General features: G+C 38.8%; 5 protein-coding genes and 3 long non-coding RNA genes across 17 annotated transcripts; 4 read left to right on the forward strand and 4 right to left on the reverse strand.

Moving 5' to 3' along the window:
- Nucleotides 1-2,904: 2,904 nt before the first annotated feature.
- On the forward strand, nucleotides 2,905-5,787 carry LOC129744675 (Fanconi anemia group M protein-like). Of its 3 annotated transcripts, none has more exons than XM_055737316.1 (4): nucleotides 2,905-2,977; nucleotides 3,950-4,290; nucleotides 4,358-5,285; nucleotides 5,422-5,787. In XM_055737316.1, the coding sequence occupies exons 2-4, from the start codon at nucleotides 4,087-4,089 to the stop codon at nucleotides 5,517-5,519; spliced, it is 1,230 nt and encodes a 409-aa protein (XP_055593291.1). In that variant the 5' UTR covers nucleotides 2,905-2,977; nucleotides 3,950-4,086; the 3' UTR covers nucleotides 5,520-5,787. The 3 variants fall into 3 exon arrangements, with proteins under 3 accessions (XP_055593291.1, XP_055593290.1, XP_055593293.1); XM_055737315.1 differs by lacking the exon at nucleotides 2,905-2,977 and adding an exon at nucleotides 3,782-3,890; XM_055737318.1 differs by lacking the exon at nucleotides 2,905-2,977 and adding an exon at nucleotides 3,786-3,887.
- A 769-nt stretch (nucleotides 5,788-6,556) lies between these two features.
- LOC129744677 (protein brunelleschi-like) lies at nucleotides 6,557-8,030 on the reverse strand. The gene is made up of 2 exons (XM_055737319.1): nucleotides 7,373-8,030; nucleotides 6,557-7,264 (listed from the first exon to the last, which is right to left on the reverse strand). The coding sequence occupies exons 1-2, from the start codon at nucleotides 7,742-7,744 to the stop codon at nucleotides 6,869-6,871; spliced, it is 768 nt and encodes a 255-aa protein (XP_055593294.1). The 5' UTR covers nucleotides 7,745-8,030; the 3' UTR covers nucleotides 6,557-6,868.
- A 363-nt stretch (nucleotides 8,031-8,393) lies between these two features.
- LOC129744678 (uncharacterized) lies at nucleotides 8,394-9,796 on the reverse strand. The gene is made up of 3 exons (XR_008736968.1): nucleotides 9,347-9,796; nucleotides 8,656-9,281; nucleotides 8,394-8,596 (listed from the first exon to the last, which is right to left on the reverse strand). It is a non-coding gene; the product is annotated as an uncharacterized LOC129744678 (long non-coding RNA).
- LOC129744679 (uncharacterized) lies at nucleotides 9,703-10,780 on the forward strand. Its single transcript, XR_008736969.1, has 2 exons — nucleotides 9,703-10,341; nucleotides 10,410-10,780. It is a non-coding gene; the product is annotated as an uncharacterized LOC129744679 (long non-coding RNA).
- Nucleotides 10,781-12,594: 1,814 nt separating this feature from the next.
- On the forward strand, nucleotides 12,595-14,439 carry LOC129748740 (uncharacterized). Of its 2 annotated transcripts, none has more exons than XR_008737800.1 (3): nucleotides 12,595-12,669; nucleotides 12,743-13,037; nucleotides 13,765-14,439. It is a non-coding gene; the product is annotated as an uncharacterized LOC129748740 (long non-coding RNA). The 2 variants fall into 2 exon arrangements; XR_008737799.1 differs by lacking the exon at nucleotides 13,765-14,439 and adding an exon at nucleotides 13,373-13,741.
- Nucleotides 14,224-20,977, reverse strand: LOC129748738 (uncharacterized). 7 transcript variants are annotated; one of them, XM_055743440.1, is made up of 5 exons: nucleotides 20,874-20,958; nucleotides 16,438-16,520; nucleotides 15,965-16,373; nucleotides 15,608-15,904; nucleotides 14,224-15,555 (listed from the first exon to the last, which is right to left on the reverse strand). In XM_055743440.1, the coding sequence occupies exons 4-5, from the start codon at nucleotides 15,666-15,668 to the stop codon at nucleotides 14,384-14,386; spliced, it is 1,233 nt and encodes a 410-aa protein (XP_055599415.1). In that variant the 5' UTR covers nucleotides 15,669-15,904; nucleotides 15,965-16,373; nucleotides 16,438-16,520; nucleotides 20,874-20,958; the 3' UTR covers nucleotides 14,224-14,383. The 7 variants fall into 7 exon arrangements, with proteins under 7 accessions (XP_055599415.1, XP_055599411.1, XP_055599413.1 ...); XM_055743436.1 differs by having other exon boundaries at nucleotides 15,965-16,629; nucleotides 20,874-20,977; XM_055743438.1 differs by having other exon boundaries at nucleotides 15,965-16,528; nucleotides 20,786-20,971.
- On the reverse strand, nucleotides 17,716-19,222 carry LOC129742563 (uncharacterized). The gene is made up of 3 exons (XM_055734474.1): nucleotides 18,440-19,222; nucleotides 18,292-18,348; nucleotides 17,716-17,775 (listed from the first exon to the last, which is right to left on the reverse strand). Exons 1-3 carry the CDS (start codon nucleotides 19,220-19,222, stop codon nucleotides 17,716-17,718), a joined length of 900 nt encoding a protein of 299 aa, XP_055590449.1.
- Nucleotides 20,978-22,462: 1,485 nt separating the features above from the next.
- LOC129747664 (eukaryotic translation initiation factor 3 subunit C) lies at nucleotides 22,463-27,634 on the forward strand. Its single transcript, XM_055741969.1, has 4 exons — nucleotides 22,463-22,591; nucleotides 22,833-22,952; nucleotides 24,656-26,636; nucleotides 26,693-27,634. The coding sequence occupies exons 2-4, from the start codon at nucleotides 22,860-22,862 to the stop codon at nucleotides 27,406-27,408; spliced, it is 2,790 nt and encodes a 929-aa protein (XP_055597944.1). The 5' UTR covers nucleotides 22,463-22,591; nucleotides 22,833-22,859; the 3' UTR covers nucleotides 27,409-27,634.
- The last annotated feature ends 272 nt before the right edge of the window (nucleotides 27,635-27,906 follow it).

Consider the following 27,906-nt stretch of genomic DNA (forward strand, 5'->3'; position numbering starts at 1 on the left):
ATCATCTACAAATGAAAGTGAAGAATATACACATAGATGGATATCCAACTTCGCACGGAAAGTCTGTCCAGATTCTACACCTGTGCAAAAAATAATCCGGAACGTGCCTTCTGATAGGTGTGGCACTGACCACACTGACTTGACTCTTAGAACAAAAATTCAACCATTTTCTGTCTAATTTTTTGTTGTCAGCTTTTGCAGGTTCGCAATACCGACGGCAGGTGGCGAACCTGAAAAATTTGACAAAAAATGCCCTGTAGGAAAAATGGTCCTGTTTAGCCCGATTTTATCGTAGAAATTGCGTGTTTTATTTTTAAAGTAGGGTGGCATTTCCTAACTGGGATAGCATTTCTTCAAATCGTTCGAAGCGCACTCTGGAATCGACATTGCGTACTGTTGGAAAAATGATTTTTTTTTTGTTTTTTTTCTGGAAAAATTATCCAGAAAACGAAATCGAGTGTCCAGTCAGTATGGTCAGTGGGTGTGGTCTGGATTCCAGCTTTTCGATGGTCGAATTTTCACTTGCGCTCCTCTCTTGTAACAATTCAGCTCCGGGAATTGATCAAATCAAATTTAACTTGTTGAAAAACCTTCCGGACGCAGCAAAATTTCGCTTGTTAAATTTATTTAATCAATTCTTGGAGAACAACATTGTTCCCCAAGAGTGGAGACAAGTGAAAGTTATCGCTATCCAAAAGCCCGGAAAACCAGCATCCGATGCGAATTCGTACCGTCCTATAGCGATGTTGTCTTGTATACGCAAGTTGATGGAGAAAATGATTTTGTTTCGTTTGGATAAATGGGTAGAAGCAAATGGTCTCCTTTCAGATACTCAATTTGGGTTTCGAAGGGGCAAAGGGACAAACGATTGTCTTGCTTTGCTGTCTTCAGAGATACAAATGGCGTATGCAAAACGTGAGCAAATGGCTTCAGTGTTTCTAGACATAAAGGGAGCTTTTGATGCAGTGTCGATAGAGGTTTTGTCAGACAAGTTGCACTCCCGGGGTCTGCCTCCTCTATTGAACAACATCTTATACAGCTTGCTTTGTGAGAAACATCTGAACTTTGCTCACGGAGATATTGCAATTAGAAGAACCTCCTACATGGGTCTCCCGCAGGGTTCATGTTTAAGCCCACTTTTGTACAACTTTTACGTAAGTGACATCGACAGTTGTCTCTCTGAAGGCTGCACTTTAAGACAACTTGCAGATGATGGCGTAGTATCTGTAACAGGTAATACTGAGTCACATCTGCACAGACCTTTACAAGATACTTTAAACAGATTGTCATCCTGGGCTTTGGGGCTTGGAATCGAGTTCTCTCCAGAGAAAACGGAGTTAGTGGTTTTCTCTAAAAAGCATAGACCAGCTCAACCACAGCTCCAACTTCTTGGCAGGACGATCACTCAATCGAGGTGTTTTAAGTATCTTGGGGTTTGGTTTGATTCCAAATGTACCTGGAGAGCACACATTGAGTATCTGAAAGGAAAATGCCAACAGAGAATCAATTTTCTCCGATCAATCACTGGCACCTGGTGGGGAGCCCATCCAGAAGATCTTTTAAAATTGTATCAAACAACTATCCTCTCAGTTATGGAATATGGTAGCTTCTGTTTCCAGTCGGCTGCCAAAACTCACCTCATAAAACTCGAGCGTATCCAATACCGTTGTCTTCGCATCGCTTTGGGCTGTATGCCCTCTACGCACAACATGAGTCTTGAAGTTTTGGCAGGAATACTCCCTTTGAAAGATCGATTCAATCTACTGTCACTTCGGTTCCTCATTAGGTGTGAGGTCATGAACCCATTGGTGATCGTTAATTTTGAAAGGTTACTTGAGCAAAATTTTCATACAAGATTTATGTCTATATACCATGTCCTCATGTCAATGCAGGTAAACCCTTCTTCGTATTCTCCTGCTCGTGTTTGTAGCCCAGACTACGATAATTCTTCTGTCCAGTTTGATTTGTCTATGCAGCAGGAAATTCGTGGAATCCCGGATCCGCATCGTCCACTTCTGATTCCAAGAATTTTCGAAGCTAAATATAGACACGTCGATGCTGATAAATTGTACTTTACTGATGGATCACTTATAGAGGAATCAACAGGATTTGGAGTGTTCAACGAAATATCTAGCGCCTCTTACAGCCTCGAGTCACCATGCTCTGTGTATATAGCAGAGTTAGCAGCAATTCATTGGGCTTTGGACAGTATCGCTTCAAGGCCAGTCGGGCACTACTTTATTGTAACGGATAGTCTGAGTTCTGTTCAAGCAATTCACTCAATAAAACCGGGAAAGCACTCGCCATACTTCTTCGAGAAGATACGGGATAGTTTGAGTGCTTTATCAAAACGTCGCTTTACCATCACCTTTGTTTGGGTTCCCTCTCATTGCTCGATAGAGGGTAATGAGAAGGCAGACTCTCTGGCAAAGGTGGGGGCGATGGAAGGCGACACGTATCAGCGTGAAATCGCCTTCAACGAATTTTACTTTTTAGTTCGAAGAAACTCTCTTGTCAACTGGCAACGCAAATGGGACGAGGATGAGGATGCCCAAGCAACCAAAAGTTCCATAAAGCGGTACCATAGAAGCTTAATCAGCTTCCGAAGGTGGTCCTAGAGAATGCTAATCAGCCTAAAATTTAAGTTCTTAAAGAAACTTTCAAGTTCCTTCAAGCGTTTGAATAGAATGTTATTCAGCTTTTAAGCGATTTTTAAGTGCCTATTTTGGCACCTTCTTCATTTTTGACAGCTAGGAAAAAAAAAAGTTTGACAGATAATGATCTGACAGTCTGGCAACCAAAAAAAAAATTTGCTTGAATTTTCTTGACCATTGAATTCTTCTGCGCATGACAAGGACGGGGATCGATAGTTTTTCTCGTTCTTTTGATAACGTTTTACTGCTGGAGTTCGTATTTACCTTGCGTTGCAATTTGTTCCGGGAAATGAGAATCGATCCGCTTATATTGTGATTGACGAGTAAGTATGCTAGCCACTTGACCGTACCGGGTTTATTTTTTCGTTTGTCAAAAGTTGTATTTAAATCAACAATTTCGTACAGAGCATTTTGTTTGCAAACTTAATCATTTTGTTGATTTCCGGCTAGTCCAATATGTACGCGATTGTCCAAACTCTAGATGGAAAAGGTCGAAAGGAGCTTACTGCCGTTCCAGCGAGTTGGGTTGAAAAATTCAACTCTGGACATGTCCTCCGGTGGCCTAACACCAAATCTCATTCCGAACTACAAGATTTACTTCGAAATCCATCTTCGAGGCCAAAAACAGCATGGACTCGAAGTAAATGTAAAGTGAAACGGAGTGGTTTGTGTGCATTATCAGAAGCTCATCAACTCCTGTGTTCGATGTCCGGGGAATCGAGCACTGATTCCCAGATTGTGGATGACAGAAAACTGAAAAAAACTGTAGCTGCTGAGCACCCAAATTTTCAACAACTTATAGACGATTCTGCTGGCACATTTTCGCCCCCCGAAACGGTTCAAATTTTTGCATTTGATAAGCCATCCACATCAAGCGCACCAATAAATAGCAATTCATCATCACCGCTCCATTCATTGTACTCGCCATCAAAATCGATGTTGGTTGAGACTCAACCCGCGTTTGCCTCTCCAACTGGACATTTAACCTCATCAATAAATGGTCAGCTAGATGAGATTCTCAAGTTGCTTCGAGAAATGTCGGAACGACAACGTCAAATGGAGAGACGTACATTAAACCAGGGCTGTTAAATCTAGGGGTGGAACAACTTTGACACAAAGTAGGCGCGGTGAAGAAGTGGGCACGGAAGGCAAAATTTTGACAGCCTATTACATTGTTTACGTTTTTTGTCAAAGAAAAGCAATGAAAAGTATGACCGAAACAGTCGTGCTTTGGTGGTGGTGTTTTATATGACGTCACCATCAACTTGAATTTAAATCTTTTGTTTTTGTTTTAGAGTGGCAAACAACAGTGGCTGTTTTTCAATCTCCTCGAGCAAAAGCCGTGAAGCCGTGAAGTAGTACGGCTGGACGGATCGAACTAGCAGAACAAAAGGGTAAAGGGTTGGGAAAAACCTTTATCGCAGCGGTTGTGATGTACAATCTATACCGGTGGTATCCAACCGGGAAGGTTATCTTCATGGCACCGACTAGACCGCTGGTAAATCAGCAGATCGAAGCATGCTACAAGATCATGGGTATTCCCAAGGAAGATACCGCCGAAATGACGGGGAAACAGCTGAGGAAGAACCGCTCCGAGCTGTGGCAAACTAAACGGGTGTTCTATGTTACACCACAGGTGATGACGATTTTTTTCCTTTAAATTTTAACATATCTGATAATTTTACGTAATTTGTTTTTTCCAGGTCATCTTAGCGGATATCAATTCTCCGGAACAAAACTTCCCCACCGATAGTATCAAACTGGTAGTGATCGATGAGGCCCACAAAGCTAAAGGTCGATACGCTTACACCGAGGTCATTAAAGCAATATCGGCTACCAATAAGCAGTTTCGTGTGCTAGCCTTGTCAGCAACACCAGGCCGTACCTTGGAGGATGTGGCCGAGGTTCTACGAAATCTGCTAATATCACACATCGAAGTTCGATGGGAAAATTCTATTGATGTTTCGCCTTACACATTTAAGAAGAACATTCGAACCGTCGTCATACCACTTGGTCCCACACTGAGTCAGATTCGTGATCGATACATTGAACTTATCGATCCCTACGTAAGGCGGCTTATGGATGCGAACGTCATTAGTCATACAAGGAATTTGAGCAGCGGTTGGCTGGTCATGGAACAGAAACGCTTCCGGGAAGCGTGTCTGATTCAGCGACACCCAAACTATACCGCCATAAACTCGGATTTCAGCGCCGGCATGAGCATGTATCACGCCATGGAGCTGCTAGTTCGTCACGGAGTTCGAGCGTTCTTGAACTTTTTCGAAGACGACAGTGGCAGCAAACCGGAAGAGAAGTTTTTCGTAGCTAAAGACCTTCGGTTGAAAGCTTTTCTGGATGAGCTGCGAGAAGAGTACGGTCGCAATCCACTGGCAATTTTCAACAACGTTGGAGCTCCGATGCCAAATGGGGTCGTTCCCCGGATAAGCGCGGACGAGAAGATTGATTTCGGACATCCGAAGTTTGCCATCCTGGAGCGACATTTGCGGGAACATTTCGAAAACCATCCGGACTCGAAGGTGATTGTTTTCTGCGAGTTTCGCGATTCGGTTGCGATGATCCAACGGCTGTTGTTGCAGAATCGGCCACTGGTGAAGCCGAAGTGCATTGTGGGTAAGTAGTTTTCCTCTTTGTGGAGCTTATAACAGAAGTGTATTGGGAGGACCACTTAGTAGAAGCTTGCTGTAAAAACTAGTTTAGTAAAAGGATCATATCATATCATAATGTAATTTTCTGTCTACTTGTCCAGGTCAAGGTGGAACGGCCGGTGGTTTACGAGCCGTAACGCAGAAGGAACAGATAGCGGCAATGGTTCCTCAATGGTTCATCAATGGCACAAAAACGTAGCAAAATGACTGAAATCACTTGCACAGGTCTTGTGAGTACGTGTTTTCCAATACTGAACGTTTTATGAAGCCAGCCATAAAAGTTTTTTTGACAAACCAGAATGAAACATACAATGACCAAAACAGTTTCGTTATTGAATCCTTATCTTCTGCTAACCATTATTTTTTTTTTAAATTATTTTTTGAGGGTGCTATAGAGATGAAAAAATGTAAGAATCAAGCAGAAATAATCTATAATTTAGAATATTTTCTTGTCAGGTCATAGACAAATTTTTTTTTGAATTTTCCTAATATTTCGTTTGAACTTCCTTTTTGTTTGTTACACTCAGAAATAAATAAAATATCAAACAATTAATTTTTAGGTATTTTCACGTTTCTCCCTCTTAACGCACAAGGATATTTCTCATGGTGTAATTACTTGGATATTTCTCACTGAGAAATATTTCTGCGATTAAAATTTATGCATTGAGAAATGGGATGATTGTTATGGAAGCGACATCTGGTGGTCAGAATAAAAAGTTTGAGCTGGGACGTAAAGGCAAACGCTTAAAGCAGAAATAATCAGAAAAAAACAAACGAAAATCGTTTGATTTTCGTACAAAAGTTCTATGATCAATGTGCATTATTGACCATAGCATACAAAACAAATGCACTTTCCCTTTAACAATACTTTGCTGCTACTGATTCCATTCTTTTTAAAGATGATTAACATATTCGAAAAGAATGGAACCTGCATGCAGTCAAGTTGAGCGGCATTTTGCAACTGAAAATTTAGCACGTGCTCATACCCGTTTAGTTGGGACTCAAAAGCACAAATCACAAAGCGTTTGTTTGAACAAAATAATATCTCGGTTATTAAATTTTATGCATTGGATCATTACACGCCAAGAAATTATTCGGGTGCATAAATTTTAATAATTGAAATAGTTATTTTTTAATATTTCTGGATATTAATGTCAGTTAAATGTCAGAGTAATTAAAACATAATATTTTTAATATTTTTTAAATTTCTGAGTGTATATCTTCTGTAGTCGAAAAAACTGACCACAATACAAATTCAAAGTTCAGGCGATCCTCTCCGTACTACTAGGCAAAAGCTTCAGATGCCTCTCATTGGTTTTCCTTTTCAGATGGAATTACCATATTTATAACACCATATCAGGCTACTATTTACTTTATTTTCATGATGTTAAAACATTATTAGGATACTGTTTTTTCGAAAAATCTATGTTGTCCGGTCATAGGCGGTGTCCGGCCATAGACGAGTTCCCCCTACACCTATAAAAATAATATTTGGCGGCATTTCTATTCTTGGTAAATCTCTAGCCTTCGCCCGCCTGATATCGAAATTCATTGAGGACTAATTACTAATTCATTTCGGTGTAACATGTGTTTCAAGCGACAGTTCGATTTGACTCCTAACGTGTGGGTGCTGTAGCCTTGAATATCAAGCTCTCCTGATTCGATAGGTGTTCCGTGCAGGGCCACTGTTGTCAAGACATTTGGCTGCAGCATCACCGTTTGGGGGAATGCCTCGAAAAATACCCCTGTTGTTAGTAACCGGATGTCAGTTACCTGAAGCTCGAAGGGCAGCGGGTTGGTCAGTTTCAAGTTCTCCTCGCACACATCGTGCTGAATCCAGTTGAACGATATTTTACTATCGTCCTTCGGCTGGCGGCGATCCATCGAACTGAAGTGGATTGGCGTGAAAAGGAACGGTCCACTATCGGCTTTGGCAACAACAATCTAGACAAAGAACATGTAGGAATAGTAGAGAAAATTATTATTAGATGCCATATCAATTATTGTTCTCATCAGACTGATGCATTGCGTAGGGATATGGAAAATACTAACCTTGAGCGGTTTCATGTGCGACGGCAAATCTTTTACCAACAGTTGACTGCACAAGGGTAGATCTGTCAGATTCGCGGGCGGTATGATGGTTCCATTTTCCAATACCAACGGAACCGGTGCACCCTCGCACTGCGAGCTGAGATTTTGGAGCTGTAGTGCCATTTCTTTTTGATCGTGTGCGTTCAAATGTTGCCACATCGTTTGCAGCAGGAATGTCATGTGCCGTGTAGCTAACGCCGATTGTCCCAGCCGCCTGGCCGTTCCCATTAGCTGTTGGAGAAGATCGATCTGTAAAACCGGCCAGCCGATGTTGCTCTCGAGTACCTGTTGTGGTTCAAGAACGAGCTTGTGCCCTGGGAAACTTTCCAGCATGAGTCGATAACTTTGGCCCCAGTCAGGGTTGGTGTTACTAACGGCAACGTGTCGCCAGGCAGCAAGTCGTTGGCAGAATGCGGCTTTTCTGTTGTAGCCTATTTTCTGGTACAGATCTGTGAGTACTTCAAACCGCGAACCCGCTGTTGTTCGATCATGTTGAGGTTAATGTAAAGTACGTTTTGAAGGAACATTGCTACGTCCAAGTTTTTTCCCTGTTCAATACAGATTCTGGCTGCTTTCAGAGCAGCTTCTGTTTCGATACTACCTGCGCTACGATACTTGCTGTAATTACACGCAGAAAAATTTATTTTAGAAACAATAAGATTTCGAACGAAAATAATAAAATTTTTGGTTGGGAAAAAGCACAAATATATTTTTGGCCACATTGAATAAAAGTATCGATTTGATTTGAAATTATCGTTTGATTGAAAACGAAATACCCCCTTTTTGAAAATGATCCATCATACTTGTCAAAATAATAAAATAATTTTGGGTAAAACACACAAAAACTTTAAAGCTTAAAATTAAAAAATGAGTGGGGTTAAAAATTAATCATATTTTATGATTTGAGTTCATTTTTGTTTAAATTCAAAAGAAAGCAAAATGGTTATTGATTTTCGGATTAATTGAATTCGGGTACAATTAATTGTTTTATGCCTCATTTATTTGATGCAAAATGCTTTTTATCATTGGGAAAGTCATCGTTTCCCTTTTTACACATCATGGTCAATCTATATTACCGCTAATAGCTGTTGCTTTGGGGGATAATGGAAAGCCTTACTTCGCTCTTACTTCGTCCCATTTCCTTCCTGAACCAGCTTCGAATATTGTTTCGACTTCGATCGGTCCCTGAACATAAAAATAATAAAAATAAGTACCTCACCCATACTTGAATTTATGATACAAACCTGTGAGTTGTGGAACAAATCCGGAGGGGTCCAGCCGCACCGACGAATAAGCCGTTCGGATGAGAAAATTTGTTCATCTTTCCCGCTTATTTTCTTTTTTTTTTCTTTTGTTTTTAATTTTTCGGCCAACTACACGTTTATTGAAATGAACCGATTTTATATTTCGAATTAAATCAAATTTTATATGTAAGTAATAAAAAATGAGTGTGTAAAAATTACAAAATTTTATTATTATTTTCGATCGATTTTTTAGTGAAACGTATCGAAAAATTTGCATCGATATTGTAAAATAAAATAACAAAACGTTTTGTTGAAACCAGCCCCCTTTCTTTTTCTGCGTGTAATAATCGCTTCTCGATAACGGGCTGGAATTTCCTCCGGTTGGAGAATGTTCGGAGGGAAGTTAGAAGAAGCGGAGGTTTTGTCCGGAATCGATGCCGTTAATCACCATATCGGTTTTTTTCTGCCGTAGATTGTTACATTCAGCTCGGTTTGGTTGTCGAATTTGCCAACTGTTATCAAACCCAGCAGTCTCCGATGCGGCTGGAAATCACCCCAATCATTATTTTCCACTGGATGGTCTCTAATATATCGGACCCAAATATCTCGAGTTATTCCTGAAGAATCTGAAATTACAATGAATGATGTCAATTTTAATCAAGCAAAATTTACAACAGGGCAATTTCTTTACCAGGAATTTTGACGTTGTTCAGTCGCTGAATTCGTTCGAAAACACGCTGCAGAGATCGCGGCTTCAGTGGACCGATTCCGCGCACAAGGATTAGCAGACAACCGTGATGATAGTGATGCTGCTCGTAGTCTGGATGCGCCATTATCGGGTCACCTGGTCCTTGCGATAACATGTAACTTACAGACGATCTCATTTAGTGGCCAATTTTCTTCATTCGGTCCAGTTCGTTTTTGCTCCCTGCTTCGATAACCTTTTATACTTCAAACTGAGAACTTTCTCCCCCAATCCCGGGAAAGGAATTTTCTTGCCAGCAGGTCTACACTGATTTGACACATCATATTTTGTCGTCGACTCTTTTTTATGATTATTTTTCGCGATACGCCTCCCTTTTCTTCGTGCGTGCCACACACAGCTACCGTGATACCTGTGCGCTTGATGCACTTTGATCCGTTCTTGTTTTGTAAACAATGTCACAGCATGGCTGAGTGGGCTCTTTGACATTTTACACCACCCTAATCTAACAGCCCTGACATTAAACCATCCCGCAGGCCCTTTTAAAACCTTGATCGAACGATTTCGCGCGTAGGGCTGCGTTCAATTGGGATTGGGCCTGCTAAAAAGAATAAAGCTTGCTCTTTACTCTTACACAGATTTCCATAAGAATGACAGCTAATCGGAGTGAAATTGGAGTGAAGGCTATCGCTTTCTCTGTTTAACGCATGAGGAATCGTATACCGGGGTCGCGAGCGCGCCCATCGCCCATGCCATAAATTTGGATCTTTAACTCTAAACGTGCATCAGTCTAGTCAGCTGATTGCACCGATTGCACACATACATGAGCATAAAACACAAAACAACTTTGTACAACAGATGTTTGATCATTTCAACGACTTTTCATTCGTGAGTATTGGTGATCTAAGCAGGCCTGAAAAATTCACTTGGATTTCTACGGCCATTTTGTACGCAGCCTTTTAGAAAGCAGCTTCATGTTGGAGGTAATTTATAAGTTATTGCTGATAAAAAGTGATAAATAGTATTTAATATTCTTTAATCTCTATTTCAGCATCGAAAAAAGGTTTACGACAAACGCATGCAGGCGCAGGATCAGGCTCGAGAAGTGATGGTGGTGGAGACTTTGGCGAAGAATTTCTCTCTGTCCATCTGGTCCGGACGACTACGAGGAGCTAATAAGCGGCAACAGTTTCCTCTAGGATACGTTTCACCTCAAGCATCATGGAAAAAACCGGAGATTATCGAACGGAAGCGACAAGGAGCTCGCAGCCATCAGTCACTCCTCGCAAGTTGTGTGTTGGGATTTTTTTTTCATTGTGAATTGTGAATGAAAAGTAATAGAAATAAGAACTGTGAACTAATTGTGTAACAAAAAGATGATGAGTACAATAATTGAATAAAACGAAAGCTTTTCAAAAACAATTTTTTTTTTTAAAATTATTCAATGCAACTATATTGAAAGAGCACGCATACACTAACGCACTCACACATAAGCACGCCAAAATCACACCAATACAATCAAACTTCGACAAATGTCAGCAAGAGCTGTCATTCTGAACCGGGAAAACTGTTTCAAGTAGAATCGGTTGGGCCATTAAATGCTTGAATTCAATGGGAGGAATGCTTGAAGAATGCTTGGAATCCAAGCATTCTTTCAAGCATTCCAAGCATTCATTTTGTTAAGCGGGATACTCTTCAACTACACTGCAAAAAATTCACATTTTAGGAATATGTGTTAGCCTTATAGATTTTTGCAATGTGATTCCCATTTGGAAAATACGTGCCCACACATATAGAATACAAGATTATAATTTTTATATGCGTCACATAAAAGTTAAATCCCACACTTAAATATTATAAGCCTACGTTATACTCAAAGGCTTGCCTACTTTGGGGCGTTTTCATACTTGTCTACTCAAAGGCGTTTTTTTTTGTTCGAAAGAATTTTTCGGACGAAGAAAGATATTAAATGGTTCATCATTTTGAAATTATTTATTTTAAAAATACTTATCTGACAAAAACTACAGATCTTTTTGAAATAGATCGTTTCCGGGAGTTTGCTCCATTACGTCCATCATATTTTCCTGGAACACGGGATTGACGACTATGGCGGACACCAGACTCTTGGTTCTGCAAAATAAAAGAAAAAACTATTTTCAATCATGCTATAGAAATCATAAATTGATTAACTTACCTTCTTCTCTCGACAACCACTTCACAACAGATTTCCTCATGTTCACGGGTCCTACGGGGTAGAGAAGAAAAGATAAATAATGATCCACTGTTATTTTCTTTTTTGAGTATTACTCACCTAATTATTGCATTTGAGTTGAGAACGACACACCAACTTTTTCTTCAGGGTGGCCATTTTGAACACGTGAAAATCTTAGATCTTATCTGTCAATAACACATACATTTCATAATTCGAATATGAATTTTATGTGTGACATATGTGTAGGGAATATAGTGAGAATAAATATCTCTGAATGAATGATAGTTAGAAGATTGGCAACACTTGCTCATGAGAGAGCACGCTCCGATTTGTGTACTCGGAAATTTTGGTTTTCGGGAGCGTTCGTTTCAATAAGAGAGACTGTGTAGAGTTTTCTTAGAAGGGAAGTTGACAGATTCAACATGAGTGTAGAAAGCTTGGAATGTCAGTTTACAGACTAACTTTGTGAGAGACGGATCGCGTTGATGTCCCACGTTAAAAAAGTAAAATTTGAATGCGGAGAAAATGGCGTAAATTATGGTCGGTCTCGACAATATGATTGTCATATGAAGCTTATGAAATCTAAGTGTAGAACAATTTTGAAGACGTATGTGTAAGGGAAACATACATCCGAAGTGTGGATTTTTTGCAGTGTAGATTTTATTATGAACACATTACAAGAAACCAGAATTTCAAATCCACCTGTGGAAGAAACATTTAAAGCAGTCAACAGTGAAAAGGAATTGGATGATTTAGAGAAAAATCTTGAACAAGAGCAGTTCAAGACTGATTATGTAAGTACCAATGATAAGCCATTTTTCTGTTTCCAAGTTATATAATATAACGTAAATTACGTAAGTTAGAACTTATGTTAGTTAGGAAGAAATAAAATATTTTTTTTTTTCGTTTTGAGTTTTTGGCACGGAACATGGATGTTCCATAAAGCCAATTAAAAAAAATAAAATATTGGCCCGATCTGATACTCGAATTTAGTCGACAATTTATTTCGGTATCTAAATTTGACGAACTATAGAAAAAACAAAACAAACATTGGCAAGCAGAAAGTTAAATTTGATGACTTGAGTCTCCAACAGTAACGGTGAGTTTTTTTTATAATAAGAAGTAAATAGATGTATTATGTTCCAACGAACTTGCATTTTTCTTTTTTTTAGGTGACACTACTTCCCTGGAAAGACTGGATACGATGGTCAATCGGAAGCCACCGTCATTGGCGCAGGCTCCTCGAGTTCTCGATCAGTGGATAAGACAACCCTGGCAAACGATTTGCCACCACTTTGCAGCGCCCGAGAGAACGAAACGGACTGGTTACTGGAACAAGTCGCAACTCTCCGATTTCTGGGAAGTTCGAATACGTCTAAGGTGACCTGCATAATATCGGAGATCTGCTAGCCGTTCCAGGAACAAATGTGTTTCCGCTTAACTAGTCTTAGAGAAGCGGCACTCTATGTAAGACAATATTTTTAAATTAATTGTATTCAAAAAACGGTGCCTAATTACGTAATGTGCGTACAGCCTTATCCACACCATGCTATTCAATTGCTGCAAAGAGTTTAAAGTATTTATTTTTTTTCGTTTTTTTGTTGCCTCAAGAATCCCGAACAACATGGGTAATCTGAAACTCCTGCAAGACCTTGATTTTATTTTTATAATTTTGTATCAATCTTAAATTTTCATTTAGATATTGAGTTTTAGTTAGTACAATAAAAGTAAAGGTAAACATTCTATTTATGAAAATAAGTGATGAAGCCACTGTTTTTGATGTAATTCTCTCTTTATTTTAGGTTATCGAAGTTTTAACTTGTCTTCCAATCGGAGACACGGATGTGGATAACATTCTTGGCATGAAGTATTACTTACTGCTGAGAATATATTGGCTTTGGTCATTTTCATAAGGAATTAGATTTTTAACCTGAAGAAGTTACATTTATGATTTAAGTATTAATTTATAAGCTATCAAGTGCGAGTCAAGGAGTTAAATTCAATCCTATCATTTGAATCACAATCATGTAAATTTAGAACGTAATCAAATAAAAAGTTAGATGTTATTACCTCCTAAAACTTCGTTGATTTATGTTAGAGTATTCTTTGGTTAATTTTGAACAGTTAAATCCATTCACACATATCGTTTAAGTAGGCAATTTAAAAAACAAAACTTTTCTTTTCTACTTTTCAGATGAAATGGCTCCTTCTGAACGTTGACGGGGACTGCTCTGATAACAGGATGCTATCAGCGCTGGATTTAATGTTCACACTTGAATTCCAAGCATCTTGTACGTGGACTGGATCAAGCCGTAAAGGACCGAAAACTGCTATGATGCCGAATCGGAGAATTCTGTCAATTTTCCAAAGAATTGGGCAGACGGAAACTGAAACAGTTAACCAAGCTAAGCTGGCGGCGTTTTTCAAGAAGAAGCTTAAAAATGCTTTCAAAAGGTTGTCGAACAGTGGACAACGTCGTGGTTCTCGTCACGTTAAAACTAAAATACCAAAGCTCGTGCAAGAAAAACAAGGGAACGATGATTTGGATTCGACGGATGTTTCATGCGATGAATATGAATATTTAGATGACCGAATGGATTTCTTTCAACATGACAACACTGATGAATCTTCATAAGTTTTTAATATTCACGTTTATTAATATTTACAACAACTTACATCCTATGATAACATGAAATAATTTGTTTTGTTTTTGCTAGGTAGCATGAAATCATTTGTTTTACTGCTAGATAAGTGTAGTTCAATTCATTTGAATTGTTTTAGTCTAAAATCTAAGTACTTGTTAAAAAAAACCTTTATATTTGCATTGTATGCAATAACGGTATAAATATATAATGAGAACCACAGTTAATTGCTACAAGCTTACATTTTATATCATCACATTTATACACCGAATCATACTTCGTTAAACTGTCAATATTTCCTTTGAATACATTTATGTCAGAAGAATTATGAGGATAATCGAAATAATCGCTTTTAACTTTTATACTTCGTCCATGAATAACAAGTTCAGTTTCTGAATCAGCTTTTACAAATTGAACTATTTCTTTCTTCTTGGATAGAAACCAACAATCTTGCGTGCTGTTTTTCAAAAGAAATCCAGGTTTGAATAAGACTACCCCAGATGGTGTTTTATAAGGATAATTAATAGAAGATTCATCTCGATATATGTTATGACATTGTACTTCTGACAAACGATTAACAACTTGTTCCAAACATTTCCAACCACTTCTGACCAGATTTTTTAAATTTTTAAGTTCATTTTCGAACGCGTAAGCCGAAATCGTATTCAAGTTACCAAATTTGACAACTTCATCCCCTATGTGGAGCAAATTATGAACATTGCTTGTCATATACTTTGTACCATACAGTGTCTTATATTGTTCAACAAACGTCACCAACATAACTTTAGCAACATTAAATAACCTTCGATATTCGTCACATGAAAGTATTGTGATTGCGCTGAATAGTAGTAAAAAGTGTTTAAAGTGTTCTTCTGGTAAGAAATTTTTCAATACAACAATACTTGCATAGTGAAGGAACGAGCTGAACTCAGATGCTTTCCAGTGATACAGATTATCTAATCCTCTGAACTTTCTGTGTATTTCTGATGGAAGTTTTATACCTTTCAGTGCTCTGCTCATGTCGTTCGTTTGTTGGTTTGAAAGCTTTGTTCGGAACCCCAACGTACCGTCTCTCCAGCCAATTAACAATCGTTTCATGACTCCCAAATCGATCAGATGTAGCCTGTCGCCAACTATAATGTCCTCAATAGTATCAAGCGTTTTAATTATAGTAAGGGGCGTTGAACATTTTTGGTGTAGTTCATAAGCGTTTTTTCGGAACTCTTCATCCGTTCGCTTGGTATTTTCTATGGATGTGAACACAACTGTTTTCGAGTCGTATGAGTACTCTCCTTCACAAGTACATTTCAAACATCCATTTTTGGAATTGAAATTCGCTACTCCTAAAAAAAAAGTTATTAATATATTCCAGCATTTATTGATGAACGAAATTACCTTTTATAAATGAACGGGCAGGTGAATCGCAAATAAAACATCTGATCTTGATGGTGTCCATTTATACATAAACCATTTGATGTAATTACATCCAATTCATCTGCAAATGGTTTCAAAAAGCTGTCTAAGTCAGATGGTTTGTTATTCCCACAGTAGATTGCAACTGGCATGGGATTCAAATCTGGCATTTCGAATATATTAATCAAAATGGGCCAGAGCTGTAGTCTGCTGCTTTTATACATAGGCAATCCATCGATATTTATATTAATGGAGATGGACATCGGCTTTTGAAGATTTCTACAAAAAAATATTTGTACAGTTTCAAGCAAATTCTTTGAACTAAAATAAGTTTATTACTGAAAACAATTGTTCAAACAGGCTTGCAATCCCCTATACCAATATTGTCCACCAGGTATAGCTAAAATTTTCGAAGTTTCAGTTCTCGAAGTCTTCAACAATGTTCTTGCAGAAAGTGGAAGCTTCTTTCCGTCAGTTTTACGCCTTATGATTTCCATGATGAGGTTTATTGCAGCATGTGTTTGTCCGGTTTTGAATGCCCAATATCGAAGGCATTCTTCAAGGTTTAGCTTGTCGATAATATTTGTGTCTTCTGGTGTATTTTCATGATACTCATCTTCTTCGCTGAATTGGTCATATTCAGAACAAACTTCGCAGCTATCTTCATTTCCAACATTTTGAGATTGAAATAAAGAACATTCTGGAAGATTTTGCGATTGATTTTGATGATTGCGATTCCATTGGTTCTCTAAAATCGGAAGTTAGTCAAATTTCATCTGTGGTCAAATGAACGTAAGTATATTTTTTCCTACCTCTGTTCTCAGCAACGGTTGAATTCTCCTCTTCCCATTTTTGTTCCAACCTTCTTCGTCGATAGTAAAATAAGCCAGATTTTCTAATTTTCTTTGAGTATTCCATTTTTATTTTATCAATGTTGACAGTCAACAGCGAGTCAATAAATTGTAAAGCAACAACTCCAACAACAAAAACATCAACAACAAATTCTGAAAATTTTGACAAATCGCTTAAAAGTCCCATATAAGTTTTCTTTAAGCACTTCCAAGTAGCTTAATGATCGCTTACAAAGTCCACAACACATGGGTGTACACAAGTTGCATGGAAAGCGCTTAGAAGTTCCGTGTCCACCTTTTTTACCTTTCAGAAGGCGCTCAAGGTTCCTAGGTACGTTCTACGTAACATGAGTACCTAAAAGTCGCGAAAAAGCTTTTTTCAGCCAAATGTGAACTTGGGAATTCCATGTTTAAGTAAGTAGGCGACTTTTGGTTGCTTGGGTGGTCGGTGGCTGCACTCGATTATCCCAAGGGTAAGCCTTAAACCATGGTTTAATAGATTGGACCTGAGTCGGGATTTTATTCGTATATTTTCCCGTCTCATGTCCAATCATTGTTCCTTAGACGCGGTACTCTATCGTTTTGATATTGCTGGCAGCAATTTGTGTAGTTGCGGCCAAGGTTACCACGACATCGAGCATATTGTTTGGTCGTGCGAGGTCCATCTTGTCGCTAGAACGAATTTCATAGACTCCCTTCGGGCCCGAGGAAAACCACCCTATGTTCCAGTGAAAGATGTGCTGGCAGTGATAGACTTGGACCACATGTTCGAAATATATCTTTTCCTTAAAGCTATTGATCTTCGTCTATAATTCTTTTTATTTTCATATTTCCCTATCTATTTTCTTTTCTTTAAAAAAAAGTGAACTAGAAGTAAGCAAACTATTGTAAAAAAAACAAAAAGAGTTTGGCTCCTTAAAGCCTAAAGGTATGAGCCGTTTCAAATAAAGAAATAACAAAAAAAAAAAAAAACTTCGTTTGTTATCATTATTTAACTGACGTGGTTTTTCGTTTTCCAGTACAAAAACGGTTCTGGGCATGATATTCCTCTGAGATGAATGACTGCTGCCAAAACAAGACGGTAGGCAGATAAAAACAAATCCGGAAGCCGCTGATGGAAGTTTATCAGAGGCACAAGAATTTTAAAACAGAAAATGGTTAGTATTTTATTGTTTATTTTAGCAGGTTATGAGAAAAAGTAATTATTGTTTTTGTTAAGGTCCCCAATCATCTCGATAATTAAAAGATGTCTTCCATCCAGGCTTGGTTCCGGTTGAGGAGTGGTGGAGCCGTTCTAGGCTACAGAAGGGCCAAATAATCTCAGAAATAGGAAAACATAATTTGCAGCTTTTTTTTAAGTATTTAAGTTAACGAAATATGCCATTTTTACCGGTTCACCGGATATTTTTCGAAAATGTGCACCTCCATAATTAATATTGTATTATGACTTTAGGAATATGGAAATATTTTTTTTTTTTTTAACAATTCTTTATTTGAAACGGCTCATACCTTTAGGCTTTAAGGAGCCAAAATCGATTTTGTTGTTTACAATTGTTTTCTTAACTTAACACTTTGTGAGAGGAGAAAGGAAGATAGAAAGGGAAATATGAAAATAAAAAAGAAATTATAGACGAAGATCGATAGCTTTTAGAAAAAGGTAGATTTCGAACATGTAGTCCAAATCTAGCACAGCTAGTACATCTCTAACTGGAACATTAGGTGGTTTTCCTCGGGCCCTAAGGGAGTCTATTAAATTCGTTCTGGCGACAAGATGGACCTCACACGACCAGACAATATGCTCGATGTCATGGTAACCTTGGCCGCAACTACACAAATTGCTGCCAGCAATGTCAAAACGATAGAGTACCGCGTCTAAGGAACAATGATTGGACATGAGACGGGAAAATATACGAATAAAATCCCGACTCAAGTTCAATCTATTGAACCATGGTTTAAGGCTTACCTTTGGGATAATCGAGTGGAGCCACCGACCATCCTCATCCTCGTCCCATTTGCGCTGCCAGTTGACAAGAGAGTTCCCTCGTACCAAGAAGTAGAATTCGTTGAAGACGATTTCACGTGGATACGTGTCGCCTTCCGTCGCCCCCACCTTTGCCAGAGAGTCTGCCTTCTCATTGCCCACTATCGAGCAATGAGAGGGAACCCAAACAAAGGTAATGGAAAAGCGACGTCTTGTTAAAGCACTCAAAGTATCCCGTATCTTCTCTAGGAAGAACGGCGAGTGCTTTCCCGGTCGTATTGATCGTATTGCGTCAACTGAGCTTAGACTATCCGTTACAATGTAGTAGTGCCCATCAGGCCGTGAGGCGATGCTGTCCAAGGCCCAGTGAATAGCAGCTAACTCTGCTATATACACAGAGCATGGAGACTGGAGGTTATAAGAGGCGCTAGTTGTTTCGTTGAACACTCCGAATCCCGTTGATTCCTCAATTAGAGACCCATCGGTAAAGTACATTTTGTCAGCATCGACGTGTCTATATTTAGCTTCGAAAATTATTGGAATCAGAAGTGGGCGATGCGAATCCGGGATTCCACGAATTTCCTGCTGCATAGACAAATCAAACTGGACAGAAGAATTATCGTAGTGTGGGCTGAAAACACGAGTTGGAGAGTACGAAGAAGGGTTTACCTGCATTGACATGAGGACATAGTATACAGACATAAATCTTGTTCGAAAATTTTGCTCAAGTAACCTTTCAAAATTAACGATCACCAATGGGTTCATGACCTCACACCTGATGAGGAACCGAAGTGATAGTAGATTGTATCGATCTTTCAAATTCCTGCCAAAACTTCAAGACTCATGTTGTGCGTTGAGGGCATAGAGCCCATTGCGATGCGGACAACGGTATTGGATACGCTCGAGTTTGATGAGGTGAGATTTGGCAGCTGACTGGAAACAGAAGCTACCATATTCCATCACTGAAAGAATGGTTGTTCGATACAATTTTAAAAGATCTTCTGGGTGGGCTCCCCACCAGGTGCCTGTGATTGATCGGAGAAAATTTATTCTTTGTTGGCATTTTCCTTTCAGATACTCAATGTGGGCTCTCCAGGTACACTTGGAGTCAAACCAAACCCCAAGATACTTAAAACACCTCGATTGAGTGATCGTTCTGCCTAGGAGTTGAAGCTTCGGTTGAGCAGGTCTATGTTTCTTAGAGAAAACAACCATCTCCGTTTTCTGAGGGGAAAACTCAATCCCAAGCCCCAACGCCCAGGAAGACAATCTGTCTAAAGTATCTTGTAAAGGTCTGTGCAGATGAGACTCGGAAGATCCTGTGACAGACACCACGCCGTCATCTGCAAGTTGTCTTAGAGTGCAGCCTTCAGAGAGACAACTATCGATGTCACTTACGTAAAAGTTGTACAAAAGTGGACTTAAACATGAACCCTGTGGGAGGCCCATGTAGGAGGTTCTTCTAATTGCAATATCTCCGTGAGCAAAGTTCAGATGTTTCTCACAAAGCAAGCTGTATAAGATGTTGTTCAATAGTGGAGGCAGACCCCGGGAGTGCAACTTGTCTGACAACACCTCTATTGAGACTGCATCAAAAGCTCCCTTTATGTCTAGAAACACTGAAGCCATTTGCTCACGTTTTGCGTACGCCATTTGTATCTCTGAAGACAGCAAAGCAAGACAATCGTTTGTTCCTTTGCCCCTTCGAAACCCAAATTGAGTATCTGAAAGGAGGCCATTTGTTTCTACCCATTTATCCAAACGAAACAAAATCATTTTCTCCATCAATTTACGTATACAAGACAACATCGCTATTGGACGGTACGAATTCGCATCGGACGCTGGTTTTCCGGGCTTTTGGATAGCGATAACTCTCACTTGTCTCCACTCTTGGGGAACAATGTTATGCTCCAAGAATTGATTAAATAAATTTAACAAGCGAAATTTGGCGGCGTCCGGAAGGTTTTTCAACAAGTTAAATCTAATTTTATCAATACCCGGAGCTGAATTGTTGCAAGAGAGGAGGGCAAGTGAGAATTCGACCATCGAAAAACTGGAATCCAGACCACACCTTTCAGGAAGCACATCCCGGATTATTTTTTGTACAGGCGTAGAATCTGGACAGACTTTCCGTGCGAAGTTAAATATCCATCTATGTGAATATTCCTCACTTTCATTCGTAGATGATCTATTACGCATGCTTCGTGCCACTCTCCACAAGGTACTCAAGGATGTTTCTCTTGATAAGCCACCCACAAAATTCCTCCAATACGCCTTTTTCTTCCCCTTGACCAATTTTTTAAACTGATTTTCAAGGGAAACATATACTTCAAAAAGGGCGAGAGTTCCATATTTCCGAAAATCTTTGAATGCTTTTGATTTGTCCTTATAAAGCTTGGAACACTGCTGGTCCCACCATGGTGTCGTATCCTAATCTAGATCCGGGAATGATGCTTTCGGTCATTCCGTTTTGAATCAGTTTAGATTTCTCCATTTTGCCAAACAACTATATCTAGCAACAATCACGAATAGACTGACTGGTTCGAATCATGTTTTGACGAACCCAAACGAGTTGTCATTTCTCTCTTTTCCTCTCGCTGTCACATGTAGTCTGTCTCAACTACAACCAAAATTCTTTCGTTAAAAACACTGATATTATTCATTGCCTGATCCTTAGACGTAAAATCATATAATTTCAATGGACTCAATATTTATTTCTCTTATGTATGCCATATTCTCTACACATGGGTTTGGAGGCCTTCGGGGAACTGATGAATCTGGGATGGGTTTTGTTTGAGCGCAAAGTGCACTTTCATGTATTAAACGTGAAAGAAAGTGGTACTCCTCTGCAGGAGGTAAAACATTTATGGAAATATTGTAATTAAAAATAAATTTCTTCTGTTGTTCAAAATATGTATTTATTTATTTTAACCTTATTGTATTAAATTTCACTTTTGCTTCGGTGCAGCAACTGCATTGATTAATGCTACTAAAACTGCATCACTGACACGAATCAAATGACACCACACCACCTGCACCACCAGCACAGCACCTCTTACACAACATCACTGGCACAGCACCACCGACGCTGCACCGATTGACTCCAGTTTCACTTGTACGAATCACACTAACTAACGAATGACATCACTTTCAATTTTGAAAATTAAAAACCAAACCGAATCAGCTGTTTTTTGACAGTAAACAACTGCATTTGTGTTAGTGCGATAGAAACCGATAGAAACCTGGGGGAGGAAGACTGAAATTTTCTGCATCGTTTTCTGCATCGTTTTTTTACTGTTCGGCAAAAAGCCAGATATTGTTGAAAAGATTTGTAATCGTTCAAATTTTAACTTTAGATGATCAGTTTCGTGTAGCGAGTCATGTAACTCAGTTTTTTGGGTGCTAAATATTAGCTCTAGCTAAATTTTTAGAACAACTATTAATCAACCCATTTTTATATATCAGCTTCAAAACTTTGACGAAATTTGAGCGACTCAATACGTCATATCATGCAAGAGTTTGCCAGAGCAAAACAAAACCTAATTAAATCATTGTTTTATGAAAAACAAGTGCTTTTCAGCATCAAAGAAGTTTTATTAAAAATCACTAAATAAGAAAGTAAAATTTTGAACCTTCGCACTGGTCGGTAGATTGATGAGAAAAATTTGACGTTTGAAAGATTTTTTTCTTTTTTTATTCAGTCTTCCTCCCCCAGATAGAAACGAATCCTGCTCTTGGGCTTGATCGATTTCGATTGGTTTCGATCGATTCCGATTGGCTTCATTGAACGTCAATTGGATTAGTTCCGACCAAAACATTGGCTGAGTGAACAACAATTTACCAATCGAAATCGATTGAAACCAATTTCAATTGGCTGTTGAACGGGCCTTATATAAACGAAATCGACCAGGACAAAACCAAGGTGTGTATATATAATAACCTTGGACAAAACCTGAAAAATCAGGACACCTGGCACCTCTGCTCCTGAAAACCCTGAAAACGTCATTGTAATGCCCCTCGATGAGCGGGCGAGTCGGCTAATTTCGCTCCTCTTTCATTTTTACGTCAGATTGATTTTCTCATGACTCTGCGTCGGTGTGAATTTATTTCATCGAATTTATCTGGAAAATAATCGTAAGTACATTTTTAACACTAGTTAAAATGGCAGAACAAGTTGTACTATTTACGGGAAAATTGAAATAAGATTTCAACAAATAGCTACAGATGCTACAATCGATTACTTATTAATCGACAGCTGCGTGGCAGCTTTCTTCTTCATGACTGCCTCGCTGTTGGGTGGTTGAGGCTGATAAAAATTCCACTTGGGCGAAATAAAATGCATCCTAACCTCAATCACTATAATTTTTTTTCCCAGGACAACAGGAACTAGCCAACCAGAATCATGTCTAGATTTTTCGCCGGTGGTTCGGAATCGGATTCCGATAGCTCTCTCGATAGTGAACCAATTCAGCGGCAGGCCGTGCCGCAGTATACGGTAAGCTCCATTTTAATCCTTAAACCTTTTTTTTTCTAAACGTCGCGGTACACCTAAGGTGTAAATAAATAAAGCTTATTTCACCAATAACTAGTTGTAATTGAGGCCCTTAGGATCAGAGAGGTGCAAGTGCCAAAATCATCAAATTTGAGTTTAGTATACCTAACGATTCTTCGTGTTTCAGTGTACATGTGGTGCAAAACTTATATATTTTTATAATTTTTTTGAACATTTTTTTGGTTGTATTAAAATTGCTTCAATTCGAAAAATATGAAAAATCGAGCACCTTCACAATTTTGAAGCGCGTTTTCTCGAAACATTTATTTAGTCACTTGAACCCCTCCGATCCCAAGCGCCTCAACTGTAATTATTGTATTGAGTAAAATAAAAGATTGAATTTTAATTCATGTTATTTTCGTTATAAGTTCGTTTGAAACCAAGTTTGTTAACTCAGGAACAATTAAAGTCTAAAATCATGTTAATTATTTCCATATCTGTATGTATATAAAAAAGTAATAGTAAAACTATAACAATAGTTATATTAATTTATACAGATATATACTGCTCCTATTCGGAAATGAGTCCCATGTGCGTTTTCGTCATTTTTGAGTTATCGCTTAAAATCGCTTCCTTGTAAATTTACCTGTAAATTTGTTCGAAGTTTGCCCCCAAAATTTCGAAAAAATATGACCCCTGGCGTGCCCCATGTGAAAAATATTCGCATATGAGTCCCATGTGAAAAATATTCGCATATGAGTCCCATGTCCCATGTGAAAAATATTCGCATATGAGTCCCATGACAAAAATTCTGCGCTTGAGGAAACTTTAGATAGAGAATTATGTAAATCCGTAATTTAATGTTTTAATTTTCGTTAAATTTTTCAATTATTTCGAGACAAATGTGGAACTTTAAGTAATAACGTTCAACTGAAAAAGCTTATAAAAGAACATCTTGTGCAACTTAATTCTTATCAACATTTTTATATTATAATTTCAATTTTACTTTTATAAAAAAAGACATCTGAAATATAGTTCTTTTGGTTACTTAAGCTTTGATAAAAAACTTAGATCAGTTTAGGTAGAAGTAGTATATGATTTAGGTACTCCTTAAGCGGCTTGACCAGTGGAGTATTAAAGAAATAATGTAAATAGCAAACTTATGAATAGATAAACCATCAAATCAAATCAAATGCTGAAAACATTAATTTACATGTGAATTTTACGTATATTAGTAAAATAATTTCGAAAAAATCTATTTATCATAACAACATAAACAGAAATCAGGTAAACTTTCCCAGAATGGTTTTTTTTGCAACGATTAATGAAAGAGCTACGCTCAAAAGATTAGTTTCGCGGTCCGGATGGATCCTCCGTAATTAATTTTTGACGATCTAAAATTTACGTGAACTGTTGTTCCGAACACAAAACAGCAAACTTTTTCTTAGTATTTTTTTCTATTTTCACAACAATATCAATACCACTGTTTTCCTTATTTTTTTACTTTTTTATAGGATTTTAACCGAAGCGCGACCTATTGTATTTTGTTTCCTTCAGAGTTTCTATTTAGTTTTTTAGAAAACACTGAAAAAATGGGGTTTAAGTTTTTATTTTATTAAACATGACTAAACGATTTCTATCACTGTTTTATTTTGTTCTGGAAACTGATTGGTAACCATTATTTATCCATTATAATGTCGTTGTAGTTCAGCGACGATGAAGAGGATGTCAAGCGCGTCGTTCGTTCGACCAAGGAGAAGCGCTACGAGGATCTATCGAACATCATTAAAAGCATTCGGAACTATAAGAAAATCAAGGACATGTCAAGTTTGTTAACTAGTTTCGAAGATTTGACCCGAGCCTATGCGAAAGCTTTGCCGGTCATTACGAAGGTGGAAAATGGAGTTACTCCTCGTTTCATTATCCGAGCTCTGGCCGAGCTGGAAGATTTTATCAACAAGGTTTGGGATGACAAGGATGGCCGTAAAAACTTGTCCAAGAACAATTCTAAATCATTGGGAACATTGCGTCAGAAATTTCGCAAGTACATCAAGGATTTTGAAAGTGAATTGAAAAAGTTCCACGAATCACCGGACGCTGCGGATGATGAGGAAGACGAGGAGGAGAAAAAAGAAGAAGAAGAATCCGAGGAAGAAAAGGTGGTACCACAAATGGCTCCGAAAGTTACTTTCAAGAAGGAAGCTAAAGAGCCTAAGGTAGAAAAAGAAGATGATGATTCGGATGATTCGATTGATTGGGGCTCGGATTCGGAATCGGATGAAAGTTCTTCGGATGAGGAATCGAAATACACTAGTATGCGAGAACGTTTCTTAAAGAAAGCTGACAAGGATGATGACGATGAAGAGAAAAAGAAAAAACCCAAGGTGGCGAAAGATCCTAAGGACAAAGCTAGGAAGAAGCGAGCTGATGATGACGATGAAGGTTGGGAAACCATCAAAGGCAACCGTGGAGTTCCTTCCGAACGGCCAAAGATGTTCGCTAAGGATGCTGATATTGATTGTCATGTCGTTATAAATAAATTGAATGAAGTAATGGCAGCTCGGGGCAAAAAGAGAACAGATCGAAAATTGCAAATTGAATTTTTAAGAGAGCTTCGCGCGATTGCCGAAACGCACAATTTAGGTGGAGCTGTTGCTGCTAAAATTCGTTTTAACATGGTTTCGGCCATTTTCGATTATAATCCAAAAGTTTCCGAGCCAATGAAGTTGGAACACTGGTCTAAATTGCTAGAAGAGATTCAAGCACTTATTCAACTATTGTTGGCTCATGAAGATATTCACTTATCTGAAACTGTATTGGAAGAAAACGAAGAATACGAAACGGCCCCGTACCGGATCCGGGGATGCATTCTCACCACGGTCGAGCGTATGGATGATGAATTCACCAAATTGCTCAAAGAGTGCGATCCTCATAGCAACGATTATGTCGATCGTTTGAAGGATGAAGTCACTGTTACTAATATAATCGATCAAGTGGTAACATACATTGAACGTTTGCAAAACGAAACGGAAATTTGTAGAATCTATTTGCGCAAAATTGATCATCTGTACTACAAATTTGATCCTAATGTATTGAAAAAACGCAAGGGTCAGCTTCCAGTCGGAACTTCTACTTCTCTGGACGTCATGGATCGTCTGTGTCGATTTGTGTATGCTAAAGATCAGACAGATCGTCTTCGTACCCGCGCTATTCTATCGCACATATTCCATCATGCTTTACATGACAACTGGTTCCAAGCTCGAGATTTAGTTCTCATGTCCCATCTGCAAGAAACCATTTGTCATTCTGATCCGCCCACCCAAATTCTATACAATCGTACGATGGCCAACTTGGGATTGTGTGCGTTCCGTCACGGCAACATTAAGGATGCTCATCTTTGTTTAGTAGACCTCATGATGACTGGCAAGCCGAAGGAATTGCTCGCTCAAGGTTTGGTTCCGCAGCGTCAAAACGAACGTTCTTTGGAACAAGAAAAGATTGAAAAGCAGCGACAGATGCCATTCCATATGCACATCAATTTGGAACTTCTGGAATGTGTTTACCTGGTGTCGGCCATGCTTCTCGAGATACCTTACATGGCTGCGCATGAATTTGATGCCCGTCGTCGAATGATCAGTAAAACATTTTACCAGCAGCTCAGGTCTTCCGAGCGCCAATCTTTAGTTGGTAAGTATATTTCTTAGTTCTTTATTTAAAATATGTTTAACGCTTTCCAATTCTAGGTCCACCTGAATCTATGAGGGAGCACGTAGTGGCTGCAGCCAAAGCGATGCGCCATGGAGACTGGAATGCGTGCGCCAATTTTATCGTAAACAAGAAGATGAACGTCAAGGTTTGGGATTTGTTCTATGAAGCAGACCGTGTCCGCGAAATGCTGGCGAAATTCATCAAGGAAGAAGCTTTGCGCACATACTTGTTTACGTATTCCAATGTTTATGCCTCCATCAGCGTCCCTTATTTGGCAGAAATGTTTGAGCTTCCCAAAAGCAAAGTGTACTCCTTGATCAGTAAAATGATTATTAACGAGGAACTGATGGCATCGTTGGATGATCCAACCGAAACCGTGGTCCTGCATAGATCCGAACCGTCCCGTCTGCAGGCGCTGTCAATGCAGTTGGCTGACAAAGTAACCAACTTAGTGGATTCGAATGAGCGCATCTTTGAGATGAAGCAGGGCAACTTCTTCCAGAGAGGTGGCAATCAAAATTACAACAGAGATCGCCAAAACTACGGTAACCGCAATCAGAACCAAAACTGGAATAACAACCGCCGTCAAGATAACCGTGGAAACCGGGGAAACCGGAATCAGAATCGCGAACAGCGTGAACAACAACGAGAACAGCGTGAGCATAATCGAGAACATCGTGAACATCGTGAACACCGTGAACATCGTGAACATCGCGAACATCGTGTACAATTTGAAGATACTGCTGAGTAAACGACCAAGATCCCGGAGCCGGAAAGAAAGACGTGCATAGTAATAGAGTTGCAGCAACAAATTCTATCTCAAGTTGCAAAGATTGACAGTATATTATCGATTAATAGCTAAGATAATAGTAGAATGCACATTGAAATAAACAAATGTCGAATTCCCGATCTGAAAGGGCTTTCAGTTTAATTAAGGAGAGCACTTCCAGATCGGGAATATCCGCACTATTAAGGAAGGGGCAGAAAGTTTTATCTTTATGCGATGACATGCTTTTGTACTGTTTATTTTAACATTCCATTGAAATAAAAACCTAAGTAAATCAGATTTCATCATGTTACTATATTTCAAACCTTCATTTATCGATTTTGGTAGCCATCAAACATGTTCAAGGTTACTCGTTTTTCGGGGGAGAATACTTCATGAGATTAACTTGAAAATGCAGACCTCTTTTGATTTTGGTAACATTTGTGCTGATACGTTAATTTTTTTGGCAACCTTGCAAATGAA

This window comes from Uranotaenia lowii, chromosome 2 (genome assembly GCF_029784155.1).
Source record: "Uranotaenia lowii strain MFRU-FL chromosome 2, ASM2978415v1, whole genome shotgun sequence".
Taxonomy (NCBI): Eukaryota; Metazoa; Arthropoda; class Insecta; order Diptera; family Culicidae; genus Uranotaenia; species Uranotaenia lowii.

What these genes read in the sequence shown, in the direction of transcription:
- LOC129747664 (XM_055741969.1), top strand. Translation starts at nt 22,860, where the DNA reads ATGTCTAGATTTTTCGCCGGTGGTTCGGAATCGGATTCCGATAGCTCT. An exon ending in AGGCCGTGCCGCAGTATACG is followed by an intron (nt 22,953 to 24,655) that starts GTAAGCTCCATT and finishes ATGTCGTTGTAG; the next exon opens with TTCAGCGACGATGAAGAGGA. An exon ending in CGAGCGCCAATCTTTAGTTG is followed by an intron (nt 26,637 to 26,692) that starts GTAAGTATATTT and finishes TTCCAATTCTAG; the next exon opens with GTCCACCTGAATCTATGAGG.
- LOC129744675 (XM_055737316.1), top strand. Translation starts at nt 4,087, where the DNA reads ATGTACAATCTATACCGGTGGTATCCAACCGGGAAGGTTATCTTCATG. An exon ending in TGTTCTATGTTACACCACAG is followed by an intron (nt 4,291 to 4,357) that starts GTGATGACGATT and finishes TGTTTTTTCCAG; the next exon opens with GTCATCTTAGCGGATATCAA. An exon ending in GAAGCCGAAGTGCATTGTGG is followed by an intron (nt 5,286 to 5,421) that starts GTAAGTAGTTTT and finishes CTACTTGTCCAG; the next exon opens with GTCAAGGTGGAACGGCCGGT.
- LOC129748738 (XM_055743436.1), bottom strand. Translation starts at nt 15,668, where the DNA reads ATGGACACCATCAAGATCAGATGTTTTATTTGCGATTCACCTGCCCGT. An exon ending in TGCCCGTTCATTTATAAAAG is followed by an intron (nt 15,556 to 15,607) that starts GTAATTTCGTTC and finishes CTTTTTTTTTAG; the next exon opens with GAGTAGCGAATTTCAATTCC.
- LOC129742563 (XM_055734474.1), bottom strand. Translation starts at nt 19,222, where the DNA reads ATGAACCCATTGGTGATCGTTAATTTTGAAAGGTTACTTGAGCAAAAT. An exon ending in TCCACTCGATTATCCCAAAG is followed by an intron (nt 18,349 to 18,439) that starts GTAAGCCTTAAA and finishes ATTGTTCCTTAG; the next exon opens with ACGCGGTACTCTATCGTTTT. An exon ending in TTTGTGTAGTTGCGGCCAAG is followed by an intron (nt 17,776 to 18,291) that starts GTTACCATGACA and finishes GCCCTTCTGTAG; the next exon opens with CCTAGAACGGCTCCACCACT.
- LOC129744677 (XM_055737319.1), bottom strand. Translation starts at nt 7,744, where the DNA reads ATGCTGGAAAGTTTCCCAGGGCACAAGCTCGTTCTTGAACCACAACAG. An exon ending in CGCACATGAAACCGCTCAAG is followed by an intron (nt 7,265 to 7,372) that starts GTTAGTATTTTC and finishes TTCTTTGTCTAG; the next exon opens with ATTGTTGTTGCCAAAGCCGA.